Here is a 16,167-nt window from a genome sequence, read left to right on the forward strand (position 1 = left end):
AGTTCAATTAAAAAAGAAAAAAAAAAAAAGTCTTTGCTGCTTAAAAACAAATTTGAAACACTAATGATCTTTAAGGCTTGTTTTCCCCAGTTTGAGATTCTGGTTCATCTATAACTCACTAAAAATGTTTCACTCTAATTGCTAGGAAAAACTTAACAATGCTTAGGAATTCCATAAACCAAGGTATAGATTAAGGAGAACCTTGCATTAAGTCAAAAGGTCTGTAGGGGTTGGGGTTGTGGCTCAGTGGTGGAGTGCTTGCCTCATATGTGTGAGGCACTAGATTCAATTCTCAACATCACATATAAATAAATGAATAAAATAAAGGTCCTTCAACAACTAAAAAAATATTTTAAAAAACGGTCTGTAGGGAGACTACAATTAGGTATATTTTCACAGGCCTTTCATAAGGCCACCAGGGAAATGCTAGTTCTGGATAAGAAAGCTGTATATTGTAACAGAAAAATAAGTTTCTGGTATACTACAGTAATATCAACAATGGGATATAAGTAATATTTAGTTCATCAGAAAATGGCTTACCTTAGAATTAAATATCTAAGTAAAGAAGAATTAGTATTTAAATATTCTCTAGGGTCAGAATTTTATAAAACAATCAAAATACTAAAGGATTATCACTTTAGTTGAGATTTTGTGTTGGGTTATAAACTAGAACAGTAATGTTCAAACTGCATTACCATGGTTTCCTAGAATACTGACATTTGACTGGGGCAACTCTAGTTAATCTGTTTTAAATATCAGAGATGGACATCAGCATTTTTTTTTTCAAAATAAAATTAAAATATATTTGAAAAAACAGGAGACTGCAATACCTACAGAGCTTTCAATTTCATAAAAGATTCAAAAAGAAAAATGGAAGCTGTTTAAAAATTGTTTTTTGGTGGAGCAAGAGATGTTGCTTACTGGTAGAGAACTTGCCTAGCATGTGCAAGGCCCTGAATGATCCCCAGCACCATATTTAAAAAAATTTTTTTTGGTTGTCCTATCTCTCTCTCTCTCTCTCTCTCTCTCTCTCTCTCTATATATATATATATATATATATATATATATATATAGATATAGATATAGATAGATAGATAGATAGATAGAGATATTCTTCCCTAGTGAGACATTGCTTTGAAGTGACAAAAGAAACATATTGTGGTGGTAGGAATTATTTGGAACAGGGAAAATTAGAAAGAATACATTTACATGGGATGGGGGAAGACACTAATAGAAAGAAAACAATAAATGTTCCCTTCTTAAAAACTATTAATTGTGATATACACACAGAAAAATATATAAAATCTATAGTAACAGTTGAAATAAATACCCATGTGTTATTTCAGAGCTACTAAATCTTAATAGAACTTCTTTGGTATATTTGAATACCCGTTTGTTTCTTCTTAAAAATAATTACTAAGCTGAATTTCATTTTAATTATTCTTTTGCTTTACTTTACATTTACCACCAATGTATGTACAGTTTAATTTTCCTATTTTTGAGCTTTGTAAAAAATGGAATCACTGCCAATTAATTCTTATATAACTTATTTCCTTCCTTCAACATTATATTTTTGAGATTCATCCTTTTGTCTACATGTGTCCCCTGGTTCATCCATTTTCACTGCTGTATAATAATCTATTGTAGGAACATTGTAAAATGCAATAATCTATTCTACATGGGTATATTGAGATTGTTTTGTCTTTTTTGTTACTATGAAAAGTGCTGACACAAACAATCCTGTTTATGTCTTCTAATAAACCAGCATAAGAGTTGCTCTACTAAAAAAAAAAAAAAAAAATGCAATTGAATTTTATGTTGACTTTTGTATTTAGCAGCTTTGTTAGGTTTTAAATAATTTAATAGTAAAATTGTGGATTCTTTGCACCTTCCAAGTAGACATCATAGCATATCTATTAAAGGCAGATCTACTTCCTTATTCCTCTTCAGTCCTTATACCTTTTGATTACTTTTCTGATCTTTCTGCACTGGCTGAGACATAATGCTGAACATAAGTAGCAATAGCAAATCTTTGTCTTATTCTTTTTTTGTTGAGGGGGCAGGGTACTGGGGATTGAATTCAGGGACACTCAACCACTGAGCCACATCCCCAGTCCTATTTTGTGTTTTATTTATAAACAAGTTCTCACTTAGTTGCTGAACACCTCGCTTTTGCTGTGGCTGGCTCTGTGCCACTCCCACCTCCACCCCCACTTGCTGGGATTACAGGCATGTGTTACTGTGCCTGGGATATCCTGTAAATTTTGTGTGGTGTCACCCTCACTTTCTTGTGGTACTGGGAACTGAATCCTGTGATGTTCTACCACTGAGCTACATCTCCAGTCTTCCCCTGCCCCACCCTTTTATTTATTTGGAGACAGGGCCTCACTAAGTTGCTGAGGCTGACCTAGAACTTGCAATCCTCCTGCCTTAGTCTCCTGAAGAGCTGAGATTTCAGGCATATGCCACCATGCCCAACTGTAGGTCCTCACAAAAAATTAAAATGTCTAATTTCATTCCTAGTTTCTCAGTGTTATCATGAATGAATGTTAAACCTTGTTAAATGCTTTTCTCCCCATATCCTGAGATGATGACTATGTTTTTTCCTCTTTTAATCTATTAACACATGAAAATTACATTAATTATCCACCAAATTAATCAATTTTGAATTAGTGGGATATAGCCAACTTGGTTGTGATATATTATTTCACACATTGCTGGGTTAAGTGTGCTAATGTCTACTTGGAGAATTTTGCTAGTCATGAGTGGCACATGACCATCTTTTTAAAGAATGCAAATGAGAGCAGAACAGATAAAAGAAAATTTTAGGTAACATTTTAAATTCTGTGTGGTTTCACTGCCATCTTGTGGTAGAAAGCAATATCAGCGGTACATAGCTTTAAAGTCTTAACCAAAGTATTTTATGCTTAAAAACTTCTTCATTTAGTGAAGCTCTTCAGAGAAAGCCAAGGATAAATTCCACCTAAATGGCACATGAAAAAGTAGTGGAAAATCTGACCCTTTCCTATATGCCTGTAGTTCAATCCATAGATGAGCTGCTGACAGGCAAGCTCTTCAGATGGGGAATTTCAATTTCAGCCTGGACATGACTCAACCAACTCTCACTATACAAGGTCAAGAAGATGTCAACAGGGAATGCTAATCTCTACTAGAAAAGTAATCTCAGTCCTTTCTCGGAAGCACACTAGATTCACAATTTCATCAAGCTGTGTTGTTGTTCTTTCTTTGGTGTTAGTGGGATATGAGATTTCCATTTTTAAGGGAAAAGGAATAAGTTTGTTAATGGGAAGTGTTGGTGACAAGATGAACTGGCTTAGCTCTTACAGTCCTATAGGGATAGTTTGGTCTAGACATCAGAATTAGAAACATTGTTAGAAAGAGAGTCCTCAGGAGAAAGCTTACCATTCTGGAATTGTGTCTCTACTCGAAGATACTGCCGGAGCAGATCCATCACCACAGCCTTCATGTGGCCTCGGATGCCACTTCGGTACCTGAGCAGATAGAAAAAAATCTCCACTGAAAAACCTGAAGGCCAATACTATGGAATGAAAAACCTAGAAGCCAAATTTACTTTCTAAATTTTCCACTGAAAATCCCTTTAAATATAGGGCAGGACAGGGGTCAGCCTACAATTAACCAACCAGATTAATTTAAATTCCAAGCCTAAAAAGTCATCTCACTATATAGAGACATGATCTTTTATAAAGAAAAATAAAAACAAAACTAAAAAATCTTCATAGCCTTTATCCAATGACATTGTGACTCAGTTCCTACTGCTGAGCAGAAAATGTTACCATGTATTTGAAATTATAAGGGGATTTCTGAAAAATCTGTAAGTATTTTAGAGTTGAAAATAAATGTCATACTGGGTTCCATGCCAGAAGAAAAATTAGGGTCTTCATCAAAATGGCAAGGAAAACGAAAAACACAATTTCTGTGACTCAATAATTGACAAAGAATATTAAGATGGGCTGGGGATGTGGCTCAAGTGGTAGCACGCTCGCCTGGCATGCGTGCGGCCCGAGTTCGATCCTCAGCACCACATACAAAGATGTTGTGTCCGCCGAAAACTAAAAATAAATATTAAAAAATTCTCTCTAAAAAAATAAAAAATTAAAAAAAAAATAGAATATTAAGAAGTTACCAGAAATATTGAGAATGAGAGTTAGGTCACAATTCTAAGACAGTTAGAAGACATAAGGAACTTTGTGAGATATAAATTGCTAGCTATTTTTACTCAAAGCCAGGTCTGAGGTAAATCTCTTTAAGACCATTTAAAAGAAAGCATGGGAGTGGATTGGTGTTGAAAATCTGGAATTATATGTAATTACCTTTGTACCAGTTGGACAATGCTCTGAGTGTTCATAAAGAAGACTTCTCGTTCAGATTTCCGATTCAATGTAGCTGCATGACTATCTAGGATGTTGGCAATCTAAGGCATAAAAAAGGGGGGGGGGGGGAAGAATCTAACAAAGGAACCCAAAGCATTAACCTCCAGAGCGCCACACTAGGAAATCTTGTTAGTTATAACACAATTCCTTTATGACTTATCAGCCACAGCTGGAAGTTACTGGACATAATGTAGGGCCTATGCTAAATAAGCAAGCAACTTTTGTCTCTTTTTGCCCTTTTACAGATGTAATAATGATGACATTAAAAATTACCATCTACTCAGAAGGTCTCACATGAACGATCTGTTTTAAAGTCAAGATGTAAATGTACTCCTTTCTTGCTCAGCTTTACTCCCTACATAAAGTTACTTTATAGATGAAGGGCAAGGATGCTGCTGAGGTAGTAAGGAAGTATTTGATAATAAAACTACCAATATCCTTCACTTTAAATTTATGAAAATACTTCCAAATAGGGACTAGCCCTCAAAAACAAAGCTATGTGGGGTACATAGCCAAAGCATGTTTCTCTCATAACCAAGGACCTTTTACATTTCACATGCAGTATTTTCATTACTGGACTTATATTCTGAGGCAGTTTTGTGGAAAGTACAGCGCTTAAAACTATAAAAGCACACCATCGAGACAATAGGGACGATCCAAACAGAAAGCTGCAGCCTGAACTCCAGTGGTAGCCAGTGGAAAATAATGATAATATTACCCTATAAATACCTGCTGGCTGGGAAACTGACAGAGGACTGATGTGATGTTGCTAGCATACTGAGCCATTTCCTTTTTGATAGACTTCTCCACATTGAGGGGAATACGACCAGAGACACTGGTCATGATATCCTGCAATTCTAGAAGAGGCAGAGAGGGATCTCTGAGGGTCTTCATCAACCGCTCTACCCAGTCTTTCACCTGAGAAGAAGAAATAATAAAACAGGATCCAAAGTTAACACAATCCCCAAAATAAAATGAGATATTTAATCAGGTGCAGTGGTACACACCTGAAATCCCAACAACTTGGGAGGGTGAGGTAGATGGATTGCAACTTAGAGGCCAGCCTTACCAACTTAGCAAGACCCTATCCCCAAATAAAAATAAAAATGACTATGGATAAAGCTAAATGGTAAAACACCCCTAGATTCAATCTCCAGTACTCCCACTTCCTGGAATTGTGTCTCTACTCGCAGATACTGCCGGAGAAGATCCATCACCACAGCCTTCCTTAGCATCTAAATTGGGCTATATTTATTTCAACCCAGAAAAATGGGTGTCTATCAAAATCTCCTGTGGACCGATGAGGCAAGCAAATAGAAAATTTTTCAGGGCCTAGCTTTGAGGATTTGTAAAAAACAAACAAACAAACAAAAAACCTATAAAATAAAATGAGAGATCTGAATTCACTGTCATATAGTATTTATTTTTAAATTTCAGTGTAAGCATCAATTATTGCCCCTATTCTCTGGTTTAAAAAGGAATAATCTCGACTAAAGGTGAAATACATGACAAAGCTAAAAAGCAAGGATTTAAAGACTTCAAATCTAACAACCAAAGGAGAGAGCATTCCAGGCCAACTGGCTTTCTTTCTCTCCCTCTAGAAAATCTCATGAGATTTTAAATTATTTTGATATTGTTCCCCGTTTGTACATTCTTTTCCCCAAGATAGGTGATTCATACCCTGCTGCTAAAGAAAGGATCTGGAAGGCAGTATCCGTTCATTACATTGACCAGATTATCCAGGACATAGTGGAACACTCGATGGAGCTTCTCGCCTCTGAGTGCTGTGCTCTGGATCTGTGGCAGACTACCCGTGTGAAGTTCAGCCTGTCAACCCCAATGAGAGACTGTCATTCATTAATTTCTATTCAGGGCACAAACACAACTGCAATTCAGTATCATCATTCAAAATCCAGATATCTCTTCCCTGAATCCAGTTACCAGGAGAGAAATCAGTGGAGGAAACATCATGAGGAAATTACAGAATCTTAGTATTGTATTGACTCTTGAAAACTCTAGTTCCACAATATCACGGGCACAGATACAAGGCATATCACATCAAGGGGAAAAACAGCTTAAGGAAACATTGGCAAACCAAGCAATTAAGAGTACATTCCTCCATACCTGCTGAACCTTGCTGGGGTTGTCCAACTGCATTTTGGCTATTACACAGCCAGGATCAAGAGCTGCTCCAGGTCGCTTGACATAATGAATACAGCCAGATTCTGCAGCTGTTAAGGTCATCACCATCTTCATCACCTATAGTAAAAATTAAATAACTTGTAGTCTGATTTCTTTTCATACAGATGAATGTTTTAGGGACATCAGTTTTTCCTTAGCATCTAAGTTGAACTACATTTATTTCAACCCAGAAAAATGGGTGTCTACCAAAATCTCCTGTGGATTGATGAAGCAAGCAAGTAGAAAATCTTTCAGGACCTAGCTTTAAGGATTTATAATAATTACTGATATTTCCTCTGTTTCTATCCATTTTGCTACAATTTGTGATAATATTTGTTTTGTATTTAGAAGTGATGAACAACTTGGTCTCTTTATACCAGTAAATTTGCGTGTTCACTCTCAGTTTGCCTACTGAAGATATTCAGGAGGCCAAAAACTAGGGGTTATTTTTCACTCCTTTTCCTCCTCTATCTACCAATTACCAACCCAAATCAAGTACATCTTCTCTCAAAAATGTTCCTTCTCTTGCCATGTCTTTGGTGTAGGCCCTTCTCATTTCTAGCCTAGAGTACTTCAAAAACCTCTAAAAGATTTTCCTATCAGCTATATACCTTCAACAAGGTTCCCCAAAAAAACAGTAATTCTGGAGCCCAAATCTCTCTTTTCCACTTAAAATCCTTCAATGATTCCTCACTGTCTTCAATGTAAGTGGAAACTTACTAGCATGGTGAATAAGGTCTTTTATGACCTTACATTTAAGATCTCACACTACACTAGTTCTTTAGCATGTTTGCTTACCACATTCCATTTGACCTTAGCCTATTCTCAAGCAATACTAATATATACTGATGGTCCCTAAATACTATCATAGTATCTTGCTTCTGGGCCTTCATGGTATTCCCTCAACTTTACACATTCTCCCTTACCCTTCTTCACCTTATCTAGTACTACCTTTAAAAACTAATATAATGTCCCCTCTTTTAGAATGTCTTCCCTTACTATGCACCCTTACTATGATTTGGGTTATGTGGTCCTCTGCACTCTGTACTTAGATCTCTCTCAGAATTCATCATATTTCATTACTTGTCTATTTTGTGTCCCAACTTCTATCATATTTTCTCTGTACAGCCAGTAGTTAACGCAACACCTAACAGTAGGTGCTACTGCCTACCATCTATTTTTAAAGCCAGAGTTCCTTTACCTGAAAAACAGCAAACATTTTGCTTTTAAAATCTTAAGGTTCACAATCCCAATTAAACCTACTAATGTCTTTATTTTTTATTTCCTTTCTGTTATTTTTCAGCTCTAGTCCATTCCAGCTAACTCTTTTCTTAATTTCCCTCCCATGACCCAACAACCTATTCACTACCCTGACCTCAATCTCAGCATAGCACTGGCCAGCAAACACATGGCCTCCATCCTCCACAATGTACTGGATTAACTTCCCAGCAGATGGTGAACGCATCACAGATGGGTCATTTTCCTTCTCAAACACACAGGTTTTATTGCCAATCGTGATTCGATATCTAGGAGGTAAGTTGAAGTATGTAAGCCAAAAAAGCACTTCAGGAGTAAAGGGAAATGGCAGAAGGTATCAATGTAAAAACTCAGAAACTTTATTCTATAAACAAACACAAACACATAGAGAACATTCATTGCATCTTTGTTTATAATTCTAAATAACAATTTCCCTCAATAAGGGTCAGATTAAATAAACTATGGTATTCTCACATAATGGAATAGTGCAAGACCATTAAAAAGAAGGGGCACCTCTATAAAACACAAACATACAAAAATAATGATGATCTAATAATAATGATAATGGCCTAAACCCTAACTATGCCACAGGCAAAATTTTAAGCACTTTAAGTGTGTTAATTCATTAAATTCTCAGAACACTTATGAATAGTATTGCACAGTCTACAATATATGTTAAAAGAAAAAAACTAAGATACTAATAGTATTTAAAGGATATTTTTATTTGTGAATATCTTTAAAGGAAAAATATAGTATACACATATATGTAACTTGTATATACATTATAAAAGTTCTACAAAAATGTACAAGAAACTTTTAACAGTTCTTTATAAAGAAAAAAAACTTCTTTTCATTCTCTACCCACACCAGAGTGGTTGGGAGATAGGTCTTTTTTCTTTTCTCTTCAGTATATTCTTAAGAGACAGGGTCTCACTGTATTGTCCAGGCTGGCCTTGAACTCCTGGGCTCAAGCAATCCCACTGCTTCAGACTCCTGAGCCACTGGAGCTATATGCACATGCCACTGCACCTGGCTTCAGACATGTTTTTAACTATAAACAATTCTGCTTTCTTGAAATTTTTGTTAGTGCATGTACCGTCATTGTTTTTAACTAAAAATGAGCATACCAAAAAAGGCCTGGAAACGTCCCAAGAGCTAGTGACTAATAAAAGAAAAAGGTCCAACAAATGGACATTGAACAGCCACTCACCTATCTACTTCTTCCTTCATGTACGTAGTATAACTACTACCATCATAGGACAAAAGCAGTCCTCCGTCACTCAACCGATGCACATCCACTTCCACACATGAGCCATTCATGATCACCACATAGGAGTTGGGAGACTGTCGAGTCACCTGCAGTGAAAAAAAACCAGAAAAGACAAGTTAGTATGCACCTTTCAGAGAGAGTCACAGACAAAATTTAAATGTTTCAAAGATTCTGTTTAAAAAAAAAAAAAGCTGTCAGGAAAAAGGAAATTAATGGCATTGGTCACTGGGGTCACTGGTGCTGTTTGCATCAATGTTTATGAAAATGGCTCAGTCCTGCTGCAAGCAAATAAAGCTACTTTAGTTATTCCTCTCTATTCCAGTTGTTCCCTGTCTCCCCTTCATCTCTTGGCTATAATGTGAAGTTAAGTAACAACTAAAATAATTTCCATAGAATCATCAAATACTGCTGACAAAAATAATGACTAATTTTACTAATCCCCCATCCCTGCACTAAATCAAACTTTTCCATCTCTTGACCTAAAGAGAACTAGCTAACAAAGAGAGACCCCAAAAATAAATAAATAAATAAGGTGCAGGCTTCAATGGGGTTCACATACCTTAAGTACATATTTGACTCCTTCATAGATAAGCTCAACATCTACCGTGTTCAGAAGTGTATGAGCAGGAAGGACTTGACCCCTGAAAGAACACCAATAGAAGAGACATTTACTGGCAGAAAGCTTTAATAGTTTATAAAGAAATCGGGCTGGGATTGTGGCTCAGTGGTCAAGTGCTTGCCTGGTGCACGTGAGGCACTGGGTTTGATTCTCAGCACCACATAAAAATAAAATAGATATGTATCCACCTAAAACTAAAAAATAAATACTTTAAAAAATAAATCTCTAAAATTATTAATTGTGGTATTTTCTGAAATAGCATAAGATTAGAAACAACCCAAATGATCATCTATCTGTAAGGGACTGATCATATAAATTATTATTATTATTATTATTATTATTTTATTAATAATTATTATTATTATTATTTTTATTTTTTGTAGTTGTAGGGACAATATGCCTTTATTTGTTTATTTTTATATGGTGCTAAGGATTGAACCCAGTGCCTAACACATGCTATGCAAGTGCTCTGCCACTGAGGCCCAGCCCCAGCCCACATAAATTATTTTTAAAAATTAAATTTCTATTTTTAATTGTGATAAAATACATATAACATGGAATTTACTATCTTAACCATTTTTTAATGCATAGCCCTATAATGTTAATTATTTTTACAATATTGTGCAATCAATTTCCAGAACCTTCTCATCTGGCAAAAACAGAATCCGATTGTCATTAAACAACTCCCCTTTTATCCCTCCCCCAGTCCCTGGCATTTTCTATTTCTGAGTTTGACTACTCTTGATACCTCATGTAAGTGAGATCTTATAGTATTTGTCTTTTTTGTGAGTGGCTTATTTCACAAATCATCTATGATTTAGCATGTGTCAGATGTCCTTTCTTCCTTTTTTAATTTGGAACTGGGGATTGAAACCACTACTGAGCCATATCCTTAGCTCTGTCCCATTTTATTACTCTTTTTTAAAAATAGGGTCTCACTAAGTTGCTGAGGCTGGCCTTAAATTTACGATCCTCCTGCCTTAGCCTCCACAGTTGCTGGGATTACACACATGAGCCACTATGCATGGCTGAATGTCCTTCCTTTTTAAGGCTAGATAATATTTCATTGTTATGTCTATATAACATTTTGTTTATTCATTCATTCTCCAATAGATATTTTGGTTGTTTCTGCCTTTTAGCCTTTATGAATAATCCTGCTATGTACACGGAAATCTCTCTTTAAGACTCTGCTTTTAATTCTTTCAGAATAATCAAATGTGGTATTGCTGGATCATGTGGTAATTCGCATTTTAATTTTCTGTGGAATTTTAAATCTGTATTCCATGGTGGCTGTACTGTTTTACATTCCCACTTATAAAATGCACAAGGGTCATGATTTCTCCACATCCTTGCCTACACCTATTTTCTGGTTTTGACTATAGGTATCCTAATGGATATGAGATGATTTCTAATAATGGTCTTTTTCTTTTCTTTTCTTTTGGTGTGTGTGTGTGTATGTGTGTGTGTGTGTGGTACTGGGGATTGAACTCAGGACTGTGCATGTGAGGCATACACTGTACCAACTGAGCTATATCCCCAGCCCTCATAATGGTCTTGATTTACATCTTCCTGATGATTAGCAATGTTAAGCACCTTCTCATACATATAACAAAATATTATACAGCCATTAAAAATAAAAGACATCTTTTATATACAAAATTTACATATTCCAAATATACCATTATACAAATATAGTTTCAGAATAGACTGTCATTTGTATCTTTAAAAAAAAGAGAGAGAAAAAATAAATATTACATGTATATGCTTATTTTAGTGCAAGACATCTCTAGAGGACTACGGAAGAAACCAGTAACATGGTGGTCAAGGAACAGAGGTAAAAAGGAGACTTTAAATACGTATATTTTTGTGCCTTTTAAATTTTAAACCATGTGAATCTATTACTCATTCTTAAAAATAAATAAAACCAAATTTTTAAAAATAGAGAGAGAGCAATAAACCAAATATGGAAAGTTGTTAATAACTGATAAATCTAAGTGAGGAATATATGGAAGTTATCTGTTCTCTTCATGCAAATCTTAAAAAGTCAGATATTATTTCAAAATTTAAGTTTTAAAAATAAATGAAGGGGCTAGGGTTGTAGCTCAGTAGTAGGAGCACTTGCCTGGCACTTGTAAGGCACTGGGTTTGATCCTCAGCACTACGTAAAATAAATAAATAAAATAAAGTTATAGAAAATATATTAAAAAAATGAAAAATAAGAACACTAAATCGGGAACACTCATAAAGGAGATTGTGAAACCTTTATGCACCAGTGGGGAAACTATTTATAGAGATTGTATATTGAAGAACTTTTGCCAAAAAGGGACAATATATTCAGTCACACTAAGGGACTTAGATTTGATACAGAAAGAAAATGTAAGCTGCTCAAGGTTTTAGTGCATGGAGTAACACTGTGAAAGATATTTATCATAGAGCTGAATCACTGAAATCTCAGTTCAATTTTCAAAATTTTACTTCTTTTCTTCCTTTCAGACACTTCAAAAGAGAGTTGATATATAAATCTAACAACACAGAAGGAAATAAAATACCTGTGATTAAAAGTGATTAGCCTTTTGGTCCATTCCTCGGGGGACTCAAAGGCAGAGCTTAGTCTCCAGAATCAGTGTTAGAAATTAGTTCAGACCCACACATGCCTGACCCTTTACTTGAAAGACTTATGAGGTCATCCTGAGTATCAGCCTCAATTATTAATTCCTAAAAGGTGGTACAGGTAATACAAGAAATACTTAAGGTTCAGTGCTAGGAAAAAATGTGAGATCTTTGTCACGAGGGTTTGGGGAGATTTGATGCTTGCACAGCATGAAATGTTTACTACAGCTGGATTTCAATTTTTAAAAAAGGAACCTGTTCTAATTGCAGTATAAACTAATTTCTACAATCCATAGTAGAGTCCTAAAATGATTTGCCATAAATTGCTACCTTCCCCGATCTCCTTTACCACCACAGCCTGTGAATAACAAGTAGCACCTGCAAGTCGCCAGGAAGGGACCAAAAAAAAAAAAAATGAATGGGTCTTTCAGTTGCAATCCTAAACCCAGGACCACTGGTTAGCTTGCACAGTCACAAAAAACAAAGCCTACCTTTCTAAGGAGTGAAGGAAGTTAGAGATGCTATTTCGAAGGCTCACATCTGCCACGTGAAGAGCCCCACACACAACTCCTAACATAGTGTCAGGTCGCTCCGCCTGAAAGGAAGAAAAAGAGGGCAGATCAAAAGCATGGTCCCTTGGCACCTAGGCCCCTCAAGTGAAATGAGGCTCAAATTTGTTGTGAAGACACAGTGAGCAATGAAAATCTCCACTCTTATTGCCTGGCTGATTTTTGAGATAAAATAAAATACATTTACTTTTAGAATTTGAATAGAAGCATCATGTGAATAGAGATGAAAAACAACCTTCCACCCACTCTCGATAAGACTTCCACTAAGTCAATCAAAAAGAAGCTCAAAAATAGACTTTTGTTAGAAATAAATTTAAAAAGACTTGGCTATTGATAATCTCAAAGAAAATGGCATACAGCCAAAAAGTGGACCTTTAGACAATTTAGATGAATCTAATTATTTTATACAACATTTTGGGTAATTTAGAATAGACCAGAAGTTAGCTCAAGAACAAGAGTTGAGTGTTGATTTAAATGAGACTCTCTTATCAGCACTTAAAGATATAAAAGGAGGTACCTCTGAATCAAATGAAAAAAGGCAAAGTAGTATTTCAAACTCTGCATGCCTCTCTTCAAATATACCGCAGGAAGTAATATTAGAACACATGAAATGACTGCATAGCATAGGCACAAAAACTTTTTTTTTTTTTTTTGTAGTGATAGAGATTGAATCCAGGGCCTTGCACATGCTGGCAAGCATTTTACCACTGAGCTACATCCCAAACCAAGCACAAGAATGCTTAGAGTGCTAAAACTACTCTGATTCCTAGATTTCCCCAAGTAGATCAAGAACCATTTACATTAGAATCAAATAAATGCCATCAAATGAAAGGCACTGATCACACTACAAGCCCATTAAAATCCAATCCCAGAGGCTACTTATGCAAGAGAAATACACACCTGTACTTTTTCTGCTATCAGTCTGTCCAGCCAACCAGTGTCAATTCTATTCAACTGAAAGCTTTCAGTCTCTAACAGTTTGATCAGGTATTCAACTGTAGTTCGAAAGTCACCCCGAATAGATAGCTCCTTCAAAGCCACCACCATATTTCTAGGGAAAGAGCAGAAGACAATCTGTTTCAGCAACATATGTTGTAGTGTTTTTCAATCATTTTAAAGAACTGTTTCATTCCTTTGGAGTTCTGGAGGGAAGGGCAGAGGGAGAGAGTTCTAATGAGGGCATACGTTAAGTACACTCAGTAAGGAATGTTCCAGATAAGAGAATTTGGGTGAAATAAGCTTACAGATTCTAACTGATATTACCATCATGAGTATCAGCAAACCACACACATTTTATTACACATAGTACAGAAATAATTATACAAATCACCCTCAGCTTTCATTTGTTAGGTTTCCATCACCCCATTCATTTACTACTGACTAGACTAGAATTAGGACATTAATTTTCCTCATCTTTACATCTTATTTATTAATAAGTATGTTATTCTTAAACCTTGTTTATTTTATGTATAATTTACATGCAAGAAAATATACTTATTTTAAGTATACAGTTCAACGAATTTTGACAAATGTTAATACTTTAAAGATTTCCCTACAATCAGACAACTGGCTTGATACTGTCAGATATCCACCTGATACTGCATATGAGAGTGTTTTTTAAAATGAATTTTGGACATCTGGACAATGACTTACTCACTACTAAATAACTTTACAATTACATATAAAATGATTAAATTTTAACAGAGTATCAAATACTATGGGAATATATATAATAAAAATATATAATAAAAATATATAATATTTTTATTCCCAGGGTCTATTCTTCATAGGGACAGAACTTTCTTCAACAACTACTATGTATTCATATGCTCAAGACATATACCAGACTTGTTAAGGAAAAATACACAGATATGATAATTGTGCTCAAAATACATAGAAGACTATCATAAATACCAGCAGAAAGACTAAAGCCAAGTATAAGAGAGGTTCTAAGACGGGAGAAAATACGGTGTCATGAAGAATGTGGGATTTGATATGGGCTTGAAAAACTAACAGTTGAGAGGAACAGTATTCAGATGGCATTCTCTCAGCCTAGGACATTCATTCTGTTTCCCTCCTCCATCCTCCTGTCTGTGTCCTCCTTCACCTTAGTCCTATATACTCTTCAAGTATTGGTCTCGAAATCACTTCCTTCTGCGAAGCCTTCACTGACACTCTGTAGGTTGAGCTGACTCAGCTATATCCTCCTATAATGCCCTTCTATAATCCCACTACCATCATACTTACTACATTATGTTTTAATTGCTTGTCTTTCTTCCTCTGGATTTTAAATTTCCATGAGGACAGAAACCCTATTTGGTCTTGACTATATTGCCAGAACCAGTACATAACATATACTCAGTAAATATCTGTTGAGTGTGATCAATGAATAAATGAATAGAGGGAATAGTGAAAAAAAGAAAAAGAAAATATGGGAAGTGTTCAGGGAATGTTATGATCAAAGCAGAGAGTATGAGGACAGGGCGTAGTGGCAATTTCATTCATTCCACAAATATTTTCTGAATGCTTATTATGTTCAGGGGATACTGCAGGAAACAACATAGATGTGGTTCTGTTCTCATGGTTTCTACATTATGATGTAAGGGAAATAATATTGGAAATATGGACTGGGACTATTATGGAAAACAAGAGTCTAAACGTCAAACTGTCTAACTGTAATGAAGAAAAAACAAAGAAAACTCCAAGTCAAAGAATGAACTTTTGACATAGTATCAGAAAGCAAATTTATTGTAGAGATAACAGTTTGAATACGCCAAAAGACATCCTAGTTAGCTTTATACTATAACAAAATATACAGAGATCAGAAATAAGGATCAAGGCTTCTGTAGTAGGTCACTGGACATATCCAACAGGAAATACACAGAGGTCAGCCTAATCAAGACTACACCTAAATGCCAATAGAAGCCAGTGTGGGAATATAAATGAGTGAGGCAAATTGGATGAATTGAATGGGGAAAAAGAGGTATTGTGTTTCGAGTATCATCTAAAAGGAAGAGCCACAAAAAAACTTGACTTAACTTTTACCAAGAGGAATATAAAACGAACATTGTCATCATCCCATTTTTAAGAAAAAACAGAAATCCATATTTTTATTATAATCTCCCCAATTTTTAAATATTCACAAGTTAAAAAAAAAAAAATAAAAGCTCCATGAGCCAATCAAAACACATTTGAAAACTAACACCGGCCACAAAGCTGTCCATTGGCAAGCTCTAGGGTGAACCTTCT

At 35.5% G+C, this 16,167-nt stretch overlaps 1 protein-coding gene across 6 annotated transcripts in view; it reads right to left on the reverse strand.

The window, feature by feature from the left end:
- The window catches only part of Acaca (acetyl-CoA carboxylase alpha), a 271,109-nt gene that overhangs the window by 136,277 nt on the left and 118,665 nt on the right, over positions 1 to 16,167 (reverse strand). For all 6 annotated transcript variants that reach the window (XM_076871149.1, XM_076871147.1, XM_076871151.1 and 3 more), the window contains 10 exons: positions 13,819 to 13,969; positions 12,841 to 12,944; positions 9,680 to 9,761; positions 9,061 to 9,206; positions 7,969 to 8,119; positions 6,537 to 6,671; positions 6,093 to 6,239; positions 5,142 to 5,330; positions 4,353 to 4,453; positions 3,424 to 3,512 (listed from right to left, as the gene is read on the reverse strand). In XM_076871149.1, the coding sequence (XP_076727264.1) occupies positions 3,424 to 3,512; positions 4,353 to 4,453; positions 5,142 to 5,330; positions 6,093 to 6,239; positions 6,537 to 6,671; positions 7,969 to 8,119; positions 9,061 to 9,206; positions 9,680 to 9,761; positions 12,841 to 12,944; positions 13,819 to 13,969 (1,295 nt within the window). The remainder of the gene's footprint in view (positions 1 to 3,423; positions 3,513 to 4,352; positions 4,454 to 5,141; positions 5,331 to 6,092; positions 6,240 to 6,536; positions 6,672 to 7,968; positions 8,120 to 9,060; positions 9,207 to 9,679; positions 9,762 to 12,840; positions 12,945 to 13,818; positions 13,970 to 16,167) is intronic.

Source organism: Callospermophilus lateralis, chromosome 11 (assembly GCF_048772815.1).
Source record: "Callospermophilus lateralis isolate mCalLat2 chromosome 11, mCalLat2.hap1, whole genome shotgun sequence".
NCBI lineage: Eukaryota > Metazoa > Chordata > Mammalia > Rodentia > Sciuridae > Callospermophilus > Callospermophilus lateralis.